At 48.9% G+C, this 13,831-nt stretch overlaps 2 protein-coding genes across 3 annotated transcripts in view; one reads left to right on the forward strand and one right to left on the reverse strand.

Annotated features, from left to right (window-relative positions):
• The window catches only part of COLGALT2 (collagen beta(1-O)galactosyltransferase 2), a 31,333-nt gene extending 27,741 nt beyond the window's left edge, over positions 1-3,592 (reverse strand). Inside the window, exon 1 of one of the 2 annotated variants that reach the window (XM_072343590.1) lies at positions 3,233-3,592. In XM_072343590.1, the coding sequence (XP_072199691.1) occupies positions 3,233-3,498 (266 nt within the window). In that variant the 5' untranslated portion in view covers positions 3,499-3,592. The remainder of the gene's footprint in view (positions 1-3,232) is intronic. The other variant, XM_072343591.1, reaches the window with a different exon arrangement.
• Positions 3,593-4,605: 1,013 nt separating this feature from the next.
• On the forward strand, positions 4,606-11,446 carry TSEN15 (tRNA splicing endonuclease subunit 15). The gene is made up of 4 exons (XM_072343593.1): positions 4,606-4,849; positions 5,254-5,335; positions 5,884-6,019; positions 10,740-11,446. The coding sequence occupies exons 1-4, from the start codon at positions 4,730-4,732 to the stop codon at positions 10,945-10,947; spliced, it is 546 nt and encodes a 181-aa protein (XP_072199694.1). The 5' UTR covers positions 4,606-4,729; the 3' UTR covers positions 10,948-11,446.
• The last annotated feature ends 2,385 nt before the right edge of the window (positions 11,447-13,831 follow it).

The following is a 13,831-nucleotide window of genomic DNA, read 5'->3' on the forward strand; positions in this document are numbered from 1 at the left end:
ACAGCACTGAAGCGTAAAAATGACCTCAGTAGGGAAGTAGAATCAAGAAATGTCAATTACGGATCTTGTCTCTGGTCCTAACCAAGTCAAAACACTTGCATAGGTTACCCAGCCTTTCTTCCCAGTTTCCCCAGCTAGGAAGTAAAGTATTTTACTCCTAGACTTACTCCTGATGTTGTTACTTCAGTGCAAGGCCTTTGGAAGACAGATTAGCACAGCATGTTGCACAACACGTTAGTCACCAGACTCACAGCTCCAAGGCTGCACAGGTCCCATCCCACCCCACATTAGTCTGAGCCAGCAGGATGCAGCTGAACCCCCCAACCAAGCAATGCTGGCTGTGAAGGTAGATATGACCTTGTTGCACCAACAGAAGCAAACACAGCACACCTGAAAGCCAATGCTTCCCAGTGAGATCTAACACCCTCCAAGGTTTCCACTGGCCTCTTTATCTTGCCAACAAGTATCTTCGTGTGGAATTCCTCACATTTAGAAGTAAACTGTTGTAGAATAAGACGCCGCTTAGTTATGGTATCACAAGCTAGATGTAAACTAATGATGTGGAATTATGAAAGTTACTGTTCTAACACTGATCTCATCAGCTTCTAATTTTGGCTACCACTCACTCTTTGGAGTCCAAACCACTCTCCATGGAGCAGAGTGACAGCATCCCCAGTGACTCAACACCCAGCCTTCCCCCCCCAGCTCACATTACCATTTCTGAAACACAAGGACACTCCATTCTGCCTGACAGGCTCAGGCTTTCAACAATAACCCAATTCCTGCTTCTCGGTGCCAACTCATTTACACAGGTACTTAATCCCCAGGGTGCTAAAGGACAAGACAGCAAACAGCCCCTCACTAACAGGATTTTAAAGGTGAAATTAGAGACAGCTTTCCCTGCTGCACTGACACCTAATCTGAACATAAGAAAAGTGTAAGCCAGAGCAATAACTGCTGCATAAGTACACTTTACTCTGCTTGCTCCAGCCAGGATGGTCCTTATCTATCATAGAATGGCTTGGGCTGGAAGGGACCCCAGGAATCATCAAGTTCCAGCCCCCTGCCACAAGCAAGGCCACCAAACTCCAGATCTGATGCTAGCCCAGGCTGCCAGGGCCCCATTCAACCGGGCCCTGAACAACTCCAGGGATGGAGCATCCACAGCCTATAACTGAGTGGATTTATTTCAAAGAAATAAACCCATTTCTACACTCATCCAGAACAAGAAAACCTGCCCCAAAGGTGACCAGGGTTATTGCAGGCAAGGGTCCATTCCCAATGGGCCTCCCGATTCCTGGAGGGGGAAGGAAGGAAGCATTTAACTGCAAGGACTCAGGGCGCAGCATGTCAGCTGGCCTCCGACCAAGCAGCCTGCTTAATTCATTAGGGCGTATGCAGCCAGCAAGTCCTTCCCAGGCTGCTCACCACCACCACAAATCAGCATTAGGACCAAGAGGAAGAACGGAGTAAAAGGCTGCCTGGGGTACAGCTTGTTAGGGACCACGCTAACGAGGACTGGCACATACTGACACAGAAAATTCCACATCTGCTTCAAACTCATTCCTTATCTCCTGACCCATCTTTGTCATCACTCAAAACTTCCACCCTAGAAATCCGAGGAATCCACAGCCCTCAAGCAATACAGAGCCCGCATGGAAATTAAAGAGATGATACGTGTTTCCAGTTTGCATTCTGAAGATCTCCATTTGGGTACTTCTGAATGCTGACTTACTCAAGAAGCTTTTAAGTCTAACTCGAGTGGCAGCGAAGGAATGCAACGGCCACCACTCCACTGCCACTCAGCCCAAAGGCACAGCACAAGAACACGGGACATCCTGGAACGCAGCCATAGATAGCACTTGCTCAGCTACGGAGCCTGCTGATCTTAGAGTTCTTTTCCAACCTATGTTATATTTTATCTTACATTTCTTCTCAAGTGGGTCTCCTCCCAGGGGGCTCTTCATGTCCCAAAGTGTACCCAAACCCATTGAAGAACTGCCAGTTCTGCAGGTGCTGCTCTCTGGTGCAGCTCCCCAGAGCTGCGGTGCCTTTTCAACTGCTGTGACATTTAGGCATTCTTGTTTTGAAAAGCTTGCCATTTTCAGCACAAGTTTTTCCAGGCTATCCATGCCTCGTGTCTGCACACAGCCCTCTTAAGAGTACCACCCCACTTGTTAAGGAAACTTGGGCATATTTGCAAGTTATCTTGGGTCATAATCTCATAAACAATCCTCACAAACACTTCTACACTGCAGTAAGGCAGTAAGTCAATTAAGCACCGTGCAAGAAATACATTAAAAAAACCTCATAGAGGCAATCAGTGCTCTGCAGGACTTAGAAGAAACTAAAACCAAACCTTTATTCTACACTTTTACAGCAAGAAACATGCCAAGCTCTGCACTGGCCAACAGGTCCACACCTACAGCTCCTGCTGCATCACACAAACACTGAGCAAGCACGCCTTGCTCCAACACAGGTGTGCGGAGCCCTGACAGCATCTACTCACACGGAATCATTATGGTTGGAGAAGACCTCTAAGACCCCCAAGGCCAACCCCACCCCACCCCACTGTGCCCACTGACCACGTCCCTTGATGCCATGTCTCCACAGTTCTCAAACAGGCACAGTGGCTCCATCAGCTCCCTGGGCAGCCTGTGCCAGCGCCTTCTTGATCTTTCTGAAAGCCTATCTGATGGGATGAGATCCAGAACAGCAGAACTCCTATGAACCCGCACACTGGCAAACACGACACACACCCACTGCACCCACATCCGTGGCTGGGGGCTGTGGGGAGCCCCAAATACTCCATGCACAGGGATACTTTCAGCAACCAGGAGCCTCTCCAATGAGCTCAGCAAGCTGCTGATCAGGCCCTACCTCCCCATTTCCACGCGTACCAACGTATCTGTTCGGGGCAGTTCCCGTCGCTCTCATCATTTACATCCAGATAAGAGATTTTTTTTCCACCTCTGCAGACAGAGGCAGACCTCGCAGCCCACATCGGCTCCGACCCTCCGCACACCCGCGCTCCCAGGCGGCGCTCCCCGATCCATGCGGGCACACATCCCCCAGCGGACGATCCGCATCAGCGCTCCTTCTCGGCGCCCACCCGCAGCGGGAGGCACAGCGGACGAGCCGCTCCTCCTCACCGCGTTCCGCGGCTTCGGAGCGGTGCCCGGCTTCGCTCCATCCCCATCTCCGCAGCACCGCGCGGCCCCAGCCCCCTTACCAGAGCGCGATCCTGCTCTTGGGGTAGCGCAGCCGCTCCACGCAGCCGAGGAAGTGCGGCAGCGCGCTGGCCGCGTTGCGGGCGATGATGGCCAGAAGCACGGTGGGCTTCTGCAGAGCCGACTCGGGCAGGGGTTGCGGCTGCAGCTCGGGGTCCGGCGGCGGCGGCGGCGGCTCGGGGGGCAGGCTGGCCCCACAACCGAGCAGCAGAAGCAAGAGGAGGAGGAGAGCGGGACAGAGGGCGCGGGGCGCTGTGCACACAGCCATGATAGGCGCGGGGCCGCGGGGAGGGGCAGCGGCGGCCCGGCGCCCCGCAGCCGGCCCTATGGGCAGCGCGGCTCCCCCGGCTCTGCTCCGCGCGGCTCGGCCCGCCCCCACGGGCTGCAGGGCGGAGCCGGCGGCGGGCAGGCAGGTGGAGGCGGGGCGGTCAGCGAGATGCGCCCCGCGTGGCTTCTGCACACCTGCGGGATGCTGCGGCATTAATTCCTGTCCCAATAGCCAACCTGCGCCTGGGGGAGAGCGATAAGGTCTCCCCTGCGCTCCTACCACGACTTCAGTAAATGGTCTCCAGGTACACTGCGACTGGAGAACCTCCTACAGTCCATAAGCATCCACCGGAACAATTAAGGAGGACGCGTTCCTATTTCCCCTTCGTGACATCTTTCTAATTGTCCCTCTAAGAACGAGGTGTTAACGAGGCTTTCCTTTCACGCTCTATTTGCCACACGTCGCTGTTCCGCTCAGCTTCATTAACCACACAGAAGGAACAGTGCTGGCACCCACACAAAGGGATTAGGGCCCTACAGCAGCCAGGCACACACTATGCTGCTGCTGCAGCCCTGGGACCCCTCACTCGTGGAAGATGCACTGTGTGTAACACACAGGGCTGGCACCCAGCTTTTCCCAATGCACTGAGCCATGGCTACAGCTACAGCTGTACCACGTTGTTTCATAAGCCAGGACCCTCTTTCACACACACAGGGACCAAACCCATCCAATTTAACAGAGTATTTTCTTGCTCAGACTTGGTGTTTCCCCTGAGCAGTGCCGCCATCTGGCTGCTCCCAGGTCTGCCTTGAGCGCACCCTTAGCAAGCTTGCTGATGTCGCCTAACTGAGCTGTGCCGTTGATGCAACAAGACGAAGGGATGCCGTCCAGAGGGACAGGCTTGAGAAGTGGGTCCGCACGAACCTAATGAGGGTCAGCACGGCCAAGCGCAAGGTGTTGGGGCAATCCTAGATACGTGTGCGGACTGTGAGAAGCACTCCCCGCCCAGAAGGACTCGGGGTATAACAGCACACTATTTGGTTTTGCTTTCGTTTGCCTCTTCCTTCCTACACACACACACACACACACACACACACACACACACACACACACACACCGCGTAGCGCGGCTCCCCCCGCAGCCGTGATGGAACGGCGCGGAGGCGGAACTACAGCGGCGGGCAGCGCTGGATTGTGCCGCCCGGAGCGTGGCCGTGTTGCACCGGGGGAGCATGGAGGAGCCATGTGGGCACGCGGAGGGCGGCTCGGGAGCCAAGAGGAGCTGGATGGGGGGCGGTGGCGATGGCGATGCTGCTGCCGATGGCGGCGACTGGATGGCCGCTCACCCCACGGTACGGCCGGGGCGGGGGGCGGGTCGGGCTGCCCGCTGTGCGGGGATGGAGGCGGAGGGCCGAGGCTCGCAGCTCCCCGTGCCGCCAACAGCCGGTGTTTGATTTGGCCGTCCTCCGGTGTTGATGTACTGCGGCAGAAATTCGGAGCCCTTCTTTCCCCACAGCGCCCGCTCTGTTCCAGAAATAGCTGCATCTCCTCCGTTGCTTGTTTATCTGATACCCTGTTCTAAAACGGTGGGAGAAAGGCTCTTGAGATGCTCTTAGCAAACTGATCCTATCTGTCGTTCCCTGTTAGCCTTTCCGCTGCTTTCAGGCTCAGCGGATGGCTGTGCACGTTCTGGGTTTGGCCTTTGTGCGGCTGTAACTGCAGCTTCCTCTGACCAATGCTGCCTTCTGGCTTTCAGTTCACAGCAATGATGTCCCTCGATATATCCAACAGCTCTCAGATCTATGCTGCTTTCCTGGTGTACCTGGACCTTCTGGAAGGTAATTGAATGAACTGACCGGACGAGCATAGCAAAAATGCATTCACATGTACTCAGGTATTATGACAGCACTGGCAGAGCCATGACTAGTAAAGTCCTTGGCAGTGGTTTTGAAACTACACGCAGTGATAGTTCCATAAGTAACGCAGTGTTTTGGCACTGCAGATTCCCATCACACACCTGTAACAGAGCCTTTGTAAAGATTAGGGCCTGCCTCGGCCTGCTGCCACGGCTGCAGTGCCAGGAGAGGAGCAGGGGAAGAAAGAACGAGGTAGAAAGGAGAGGGTACAAGCTCAGGGGTTGTTGTGGCAATAGAATGCTCTTCTGTATGTTAGTATCAAGGCTAATAAATCATAGCAGCTCCCTCAGAGTCCAGTTTAGGAATTGGCAGAAGTGCCCTGGCCGCATTGGGATGCTGGTGGCTGGAAAGGTCAAGGATATCTGTCGGAAAGAAGGGTGCCTGGTGGCAATAATTATGGCAATGAATGGGAATGAATGAAAGTTGCGTTTTGTGTCCTGATCCATCTCATCAACAATTGACCTTTTTAGGGAGAAGCTGGCATGAAGTGAAGCACGTTGGATTAGCAGAACTGCAGCTTGTATGCTTACACGCCCGTGAAAAAGAGCAGGCTGATCTCCAAGTGATGGTACCAATACCTGCGGACGTGTTAGTGAGCCATGAGAGGTGAGGTTGTACTCAGTGTTTGGATCCCATTGCCCACAGGATAAAAAGAAGACTAGATGAGAGGCTTTCAACTGGAGGTGCCTCATGCTTACTGAGAATCTAATGCACAGCTATCCTTTGCTAGTATCCTTTGATAGTCGAGCTGTGATCTCAACACAGCATGTTTTAGATACACTTGTGTTTTTTGCTTAGGCTTCAGGAGTGACAAATCAGTCTTTAGCAAACAAACTTCCATCTTAATTCTGCCATGTGCTTTCCTAAGAGCGTATCATCAGAAGCTATTTGTTTGTGATGGGGGAAGAAAATGGCTCAGCAGATATTGATGGATTCGAGTGCTATCTAGTTGCTGAAGAGTCTTCCATTGGCAAACAGTGATCATTTCTTGTGGGCTTGGTTTTATAGATACAGTTTGATAGAGCAGATCTGCTTACAGGACTTGTAGGATGATAAACTGAGCAGCAAGTTGCAATATGGGGCCTTTGAGAAATTACTCCTGTGTGCTGAGTTGCTGTGTTTGTTTAACGTAGTAGGTTTCCACTTACATTGGAAACTTTGATTCCTAGGAATTGAGTCAATGCCAGCAAGTACGTTCTCATTAGTTTTTAATGACAGGGAGATGATGTGCTGTGTGTATGTCCTATCTGGTACTGTTTCACTGGGGCTTTTCACTTGGAGCCTCTGGACTTGTTTGTTCTGTGGTGATGCTGTTTGCTCTGCTGCTGGCATCGGTGTGCATGGAATCTGTTACTGGAAGGATGTGTGTTGGAGAAGCAAAGAGTGAATGCATCACATTGATTAAAAGTACAGTTTGTGACTAGGTTTTGCTATAGAGCAAGTGCAGAGAGCACATTGTCACTAAAGTGAGCCAAACGTTGGGCTTTAATGCCAGGTGAGTTCATTAAAGCCTGTATATGCTTGATACAAGCGTGTACTGTCTTCCTGCTTGACAGCAGCATTGGGAATTTCTGTTACTGAACATGTGTGTGAAGCAGAAGCCATTGGAGGTAGCTGGGAAGGTGAAAATGGTCTGTCCTCGTTCCTGGGCCCTGAAGGTTTGTGCTGCCTGCGCAAGCCACTAGTAGTTGGCAGTGTTTAGGTCAGTATTTCCTTGCTCAAATAGTAAGCCTGGGTATGAGCTGCACGGGTGGTTTTCTTCACAAAGCCACTTAAGCAAAACCCTGCCAAGCTCTGCCTTCCCAGGTGGCTTGTGGAGATTCCTGTTTGGCTGACACTCCACAAGGACAGTGTCCTTAAAAGGCCATAGTGAAGCTGGCATGGAAGTTACCAGTGGGACACCCAAACGTCCCGCTGGTAAATATGTCTGGCTTGAAAACACCCAACAAAATGTTCAGTGTTTTTTAGCTTACTGCAAGATTTCCTTTGTCTGAAGGTAGGGCTGTTGTGCATGCTGAGATCCATGCTCAGAACTGTAACACCTCAAAGGGGTTGAAGCAGTTAAGTGCAGGTAGTCCTGCCTCAGAGCTGGCAGAAATGAGATGCTGGATCTAATAGAATCAGGCACAGTCTATCCTGGACAAATGACATTGGCAAAGCAATAAACCACCAGACCATATGATATGACCCTGCCCCATTTGTTATATGGAAGTGTTGGAACTGAAGAATGAAGTAAGTTACACCTACTTATGAAGACTGTGGAGTTTGTTTTAGGCTGTAATGGAACAGTAATAGCAGGGTGGCAAAATCTTTGCTGCAGCAAATAAGAACAAGCCCAAGTGCAGCAGCCACAGATACAGAAATGAGGAAAAAGAGCTGCTTACCTTTGGAATGCCTCAGGTAGGCACAGATCTCCACCAAGAGATGCCCTCACCTTCACTGCCAACCCTTAAATGGGGTCTGGGAAGGGATAGATCCTGGCTCCATCCCTTCGGTTGCTCAGGTATATTGCTTACACTTGAGCTCCCCTGGGTTGGCCCTGCCTTCCCACCAGGTGTTCAATCACTGTTTCAAGCCTTGACTTAGCATTTCTGCTAAGTCATTAAAAATTAAGGCATTAAAAACGTCTTCAGTGGCTTCTAAGCATAAATTCTTTATCAGCAGCTGCAAAGTGACTGGTGTGGCTTATTCATTTGGGTTAGACATGCATGCTGACTGAACTGACTACAGCCAGCGTACCTCACAGAACTTTGCCAAACTGATTTCTCCCTTTTTGCATAACTTGTTTTCTCTTTCAGCTTCCCTGGAAAAAGAAGGCCTTCATATTCCTTGGAGTTTCAGTTTGTTCCCTTGATGAGTGAGGCACATGGTGTTTTCTTTGGTTCTGTTTTCTTTTCCATTACAAAAACATGAGGTTTTTTTCCTCTTGCATCCCATATTCCTGTAAGAAAGAAATCCCAAGAAACAGTGGCGTCCATTTATACACCGTTCCCCCTGCCCCACACCATGTGTTTCTTCCCCTATATTTCAATGCTTGTATCAACTTGTATGGACGCTCAGCCCTGCCTTACGTGGAGGGGAGGGAGCTGTTCGGGTTGGCTGAACCTGCAGTGAATTATTCATCCCAGTACAAAGGGCAGATTGAAAGCCTTTGGCTTTTATGGTAAGGAAGGCAGTAGTTCAATTTCAGCTCAATGGAGCACTATACAACCTCCATAAAACAGCTCTGAGCTCTCAGTGTTTTCCCTGCTTCCCAGAGGCAGCGCATGGGATAGACCACTGAAATACCTGTGCTGGCCACAAAACTTTCTGCCAGCGTTCTTTGCTTTATGATTCTGTTCTCTTTTGGTGTTTGGACAATCAGTCGAGATCTCAAGCCTGAAGTTCACCCACCATATTTTTAAGCTGTTATTTACAACAGTAATAGAAGACGGCTAAATTCCCTGTTGTGATGTAGTTTGAAGGCAGCACTAAGGGCAGATGCAGTGTGACCTTAGCAGTGATGTTAACTTACTGCAGCGGTCACTGCTTGACGTTCAGTAAATTAATACTGCTTTTTCAATTAATTCTTTTGTAGAAAGCTAGCAATCATTGCTTTGCATTTCAGATGGCCTAGAATCACAGAGTCAATCACTTCTTGCTTTCTCCCCCCCCACCGCCCATACTCTTAGAGGCATCAAAAGGATTTAAAAATATATAGATTTCCTTCAATGTTTCATCTTTCTGTTTGTGGCAGTGAAATGGGGCAAACCCAGGTGTTCTTCCTTGACTCCTTGTAAACGTCTGTATATTTGGAATAATACAAGTATAGTTATGTATAGCTGGAAATAGATAGCCAGAGGGTATCTAAGGAAATGACTCACCAACTCTGAGGCCTTTAGTCAAGATGGATTCTCACCGATGTTGATGCTCACCACAAGAACTCCACAAAGGAGCAAGGTCCACGTGTCTGTGCCTGAAGCTGTAAGAAGAAATCATGAGTGATGGTGGGTCAGTGTCCCTGGAGGTGTTCAGGAGCTGTGGAGATGTGGTCAGTGGGCATGGTGGGGTGGGTTCAACTGGATGATCTCAGTGGTCATTTCTTACCTTAATGATACTCTGAGAAGTGTAGATCTAATGCCTGGCTATCCATCCAACCTCCTAAAAGAGTAGAAAGATAAATGGTAACAGTTACTAAAGGAAATATAAGTGAGATTCTGTCTTAGCTGACAGGTAAGTACAGGGCACGCTCAATACAGCTTTATTGGGGGGGGGTCCCAAAATATTTCTCCAAGGAAGCTGTGCTGTTTTCTATCTGACTTCTTATTTTCCTTTCTGTTTCTCATTCTCTGGCCTGGGAGAGGTTAACCTCTGCTGCCACAAAAAGAACAATGGATTGTTATTCCCTAATGGGATTGCTGCCAGCAGCCTGGCCCCACCACTGGCTTTTGTTCAGAGCTCCCTTCAGACAGGAGCTGTTGAGTTGTGACACCAGTTCTTGCTCTGTGCACATATAGCACTCTGAAAGGACAGCTGCAGTCCTTTCCTTGTCACCCACAGGTGCATGAAGCCCCTCACTAGGTGCGTTGCCAGAAGGTTTTGCAGTGTTTGAGGCAAGGCTCATATGGGAATGCATCTCTGAGGAGGATGCTTGCTGCAGCAGTGCTTGCTGAGGCAGTGCTGTTCTCAGCTCTGAGCTGAAAAATAAGTGGCTTGTTATTCTTAAACCGAACAGGAAAAATTGCATAACTTTGTCTTAAATTTTTAAGGAAGATGTTATTTATGCTGACTCTCCTGAAGAACATCATTAGTCTTGTGGCTTCTAGTCTAGACAGGGAGGTAGAGAAGCCTGGCTTCAGTTCCTGGGTCTTCCACAGGCTCAGAGAGAACTGCAGCACAAAGGCTGGAGGATAGAGATCTATTGGATCTCTACAAATGGAAGAAGTCTTACTTGGTTCTGTGTGTTTTTTGTCAGAGCAGTTGTTACACCTTCTCTATGCAGACAAACTTTTAGAACAAAACAGGCTTTTTTCTGGATAATCTCCTTCCAGCTTTTTAAATAGCAGTCATTCTGGAGCCTTGTTGAAAAGCTCAAATGCAAGTTTCCATTACTCCCAAGCTTTGCAGGAGTTTTGGGGGGCTAGCAGGTGTTCTTGCAGGAACGGTACTAAAGATAAGAAAATCAAATAGTGTTAAAATACCTCTCAAGTCAGAGAATCCGCAGTAGGAAAAACTGTTTCCAGCTTTGAGTGTAATCCGTATAGAGACCTACAAAACCCAGCTTCTTCCCGTGTGCTCTCCGCAGGTTGTTATGGGGTTCTTTCTAACTGACTGTTTTCTCTTCTAGGTTAAGAGAAATCATGAAGAAAGCTGCTCTCCCCCACGACGACCCTGACACCCCGCTGTCAATTACCTTGGCCATAGTTGAGACAGATTCCACAATAGTCTACTACAAAATGACTGATGGCTTTGTGTTACCAGAGCCTCCCAATGATACTGAAGATGTGGACAATAAACAGTGGAAGAGGAAAAGGAGGAAGCTTTCCAAATCATGAAGACAAACAGACTTTTCTTGAACTGCTCAAACAAAAATCCAGGAAGTTATGTGTGCAAATAAGCAGCGTGCAGAAGTCTGCCTTCTGCATATCAAGTGCATGTTCATGGAGAATGGAGCTTTCTTGCAGCTACGCTGTAATAAAATACCACTTAAAGTATGAAATGGGTCGTGCTTTTGAGACAGATTGCTCCTAATTAATATAAGTAAACATATTTCTCAGAGGTTTGCACTGCAGGATCTCTGACTGATACCTTTTTGGGTACATAACAATGTACACTTCCTTACCCATGTTATAAATGTTTAATAAAGGTCAATCTTAACAATATTCCTGCCAGAAATCATTACTAAGGGCTTTGTAGTTCACAGTGTCTTCATCTTAATGCTGTTGCAAGTGCTTGTGCTGCCTCCCAGGTTACATTTCTGAAGGCTTCTTGCAGAAGTAACTACATCTTTCACATAATGGCCTTCTTCAGATTAAACTTGATGCCATCCTACTTAAAGCTTGAGTACAAGAATGTCCTTGCCTCCATCATCCAGGGGGAAACGTGCTGATCTGGGGACCTTATTACCTGCAGGGAGCCCTTTGCTAGCTCACTCATACAGGAAAGCTACTTTGGAGCACTGCAGTAATTCTCTGACACTGTCCCTTGTGATACCATTGTTTTTCTGGTCTTGGTGATACTTCATTCTGCTGTAGGCTATGACCACAATGCTGCTCTTGGATATATTTTGTGCACTCTGCAGCATACTTCCTAAAGCAATCTTAGACTTTGCTAGGCTGCATAATATCAGGTAACTCATCCCTGTTAGAAGCTGTTAAAACCTTCAACCCCAGTCTGAGTACGTGCTGGAAAGGAACTGGTTTTGTGTGAAGAAAGCTCTGGCAAATGCTACACGCTGCAGAATTTAAGCAACACATGCTTAAACCTAAAAGCCCTTTAGCATTTGCTTTCTTTTCTAGAATACACACTGACATGTATTTGCTGTTTGGTTGATGCTAGCTTGACTCTTCTTCCTTCATTTTATCACTTTTAAGAAGGACCGTATGTTTTCTATATGCTGCAAACTGCTTACCCTGTCTTCAGGAGCTGAGGTGGAGGATCAGCATCTGGAGGCTCTGATCTCTCAATGCATCCCAGTGAGCAGTGCTTATATGGGCCTTTTTCCTGGTGGCTCTGCTTTTCTCAGGGGAAAAGAAATACTATCAGTACACCCTTTGTCTCACAGGCATTACAATCTAAACAAGGAGTTGCTGGAAAAGTTCAGAACCAGCTGTGCTGCTGCTTTACATCCCATTGAAGTGGTATTGCTTCTCTGTGCCCAGCAGCGAGCACACAGGGCTGACCTTCTGGCATCCCAGGCACTGAATAAAGATGAGGAGAGACTTCCTTTGGATGCATATCACATCTGAGCAGCAGCAAATTAAGATTCTAAATCCAGGATCTTGGTGCTATGCCTGAAGTACTCAAGTTCTGCATTATACAGAATCATAGAATGGCCTGAGCTGAAAAGGACCACAGTGATGACCCAGTTTCAATCCCCTGCTACGTGCAGGGTCACCAACCAGCAGACCAGGCTGCCCAGAGCCACATCCAGCCTGGCCCTGAATGCCTGCAGGGATGGGGCATCCACGGCCTCCTTGGGCAACCTGTTCCAGTACGTCTCCACTCTCTGGGTGAAAAACTTTCTCCTAATATCCAACCTAAACCTTCCCTGTCTCAGTTTTAAACCCTTCCCCTTTATCCTATCACTATCCAGCTGCAGAGGCCAGGAGGACTTCGAGCCCTGCCGCCGGCTGACAGCGGGCGCACGGGGCCGAATTTGCAGCAGGGGGCGCTGCGGACAGCAGAGAGGCTACCTTCCTCTGCTGGGTGCTCTGCCTGAGCCCTTCCTCTGCTGCTCTGCTTCTCAGGACAGAAAGGGAACAAAACCACCCGTAGGCAGCAGTTGTACGATGGCAATCCTGCATCAACCCTGACTGCTACAGCACTGACTAAAATGATGCCTGAATTACAGTAAGGCCAGAGAAGAGGACAACCTTTTTCTTGCAGGCTGGTAACACCAGGTCCCATCCAATTCTGGCTGGGATGTCCTATCACAGCCACTGTACATTCCAGATTTGGCTCATACTGACTTCCAGCTGTTCAGGCCAATGAAAAATGGACTTCCTGGGCAGTATATTCTCAGCACGGTGCTGCTGCTGTGAAACAGTGGGTCACTTCCACAGGTGCAGGCTCTTGTCCATCACTGGCAAAAATGCATGGCTAACATGGTGGCTGCACTGAAAAACAGTGTTTTGTAGGGGAGAGTTTATCAAGCAGCATTATTGCCCTCTTTGCATTTGTTGTAGTTTCCATGGAAATAAATAGAAGGCATTACTTTCGGAGCAAGCTATGCACATTGTCATTAACAGCGTCTCCCCACAATCAAATACACAACGCAAAGTCCTACCAGTTGTGACAGTGAATTGGTGGTCCATCTGGGTGCCATACTCCTGCACAGAGCTCTGAGAGTGCTTCTACCTTTATACATCACCACCTGAAAGCTTGGAATAGACATCCAGAGGGAGAATCCAGCTTGAATCCTGCCATGGAACATCATATTTAATAGAAAAGAATGTGACTACAAGAAGAGGCTGAGAGAGGCTTGGAACATTTGCTGTTCTTCCCAACGTGGTGCCTTCTGAAGAAAAGCAGTTGAGAAAAGAAACTACATAAAGTGTAAAGAAAGTAGTACATCAAAATCCAGGAACTCCAGCAGCTTAAACATGCTGCTTATCTGCTCAAGAGCCAGCCTGCTAAATCTTACAGCCATCCTTGTCCCAAGAGGGGATGGGCTCCAGAAAGGAACTGATTGCCATGTGAGGAGGAACAAATGGCACC

The sequence above is a fragment of the Excalfactoria chinensis genome, chromosome 8 (assembly GCF_039878825.1).
Source record: "Excalfactoria chinensis isolate bCotChi1 chromosome 8, bCotChi1.hap2, whole genome shotgun sequence".
Lineage (NCBI taxonomy): Eukaryota > Metazoa > Chordata > Aves > Galliformes > Phasianidae > Excalfactoria > Excalfactoria chinensis.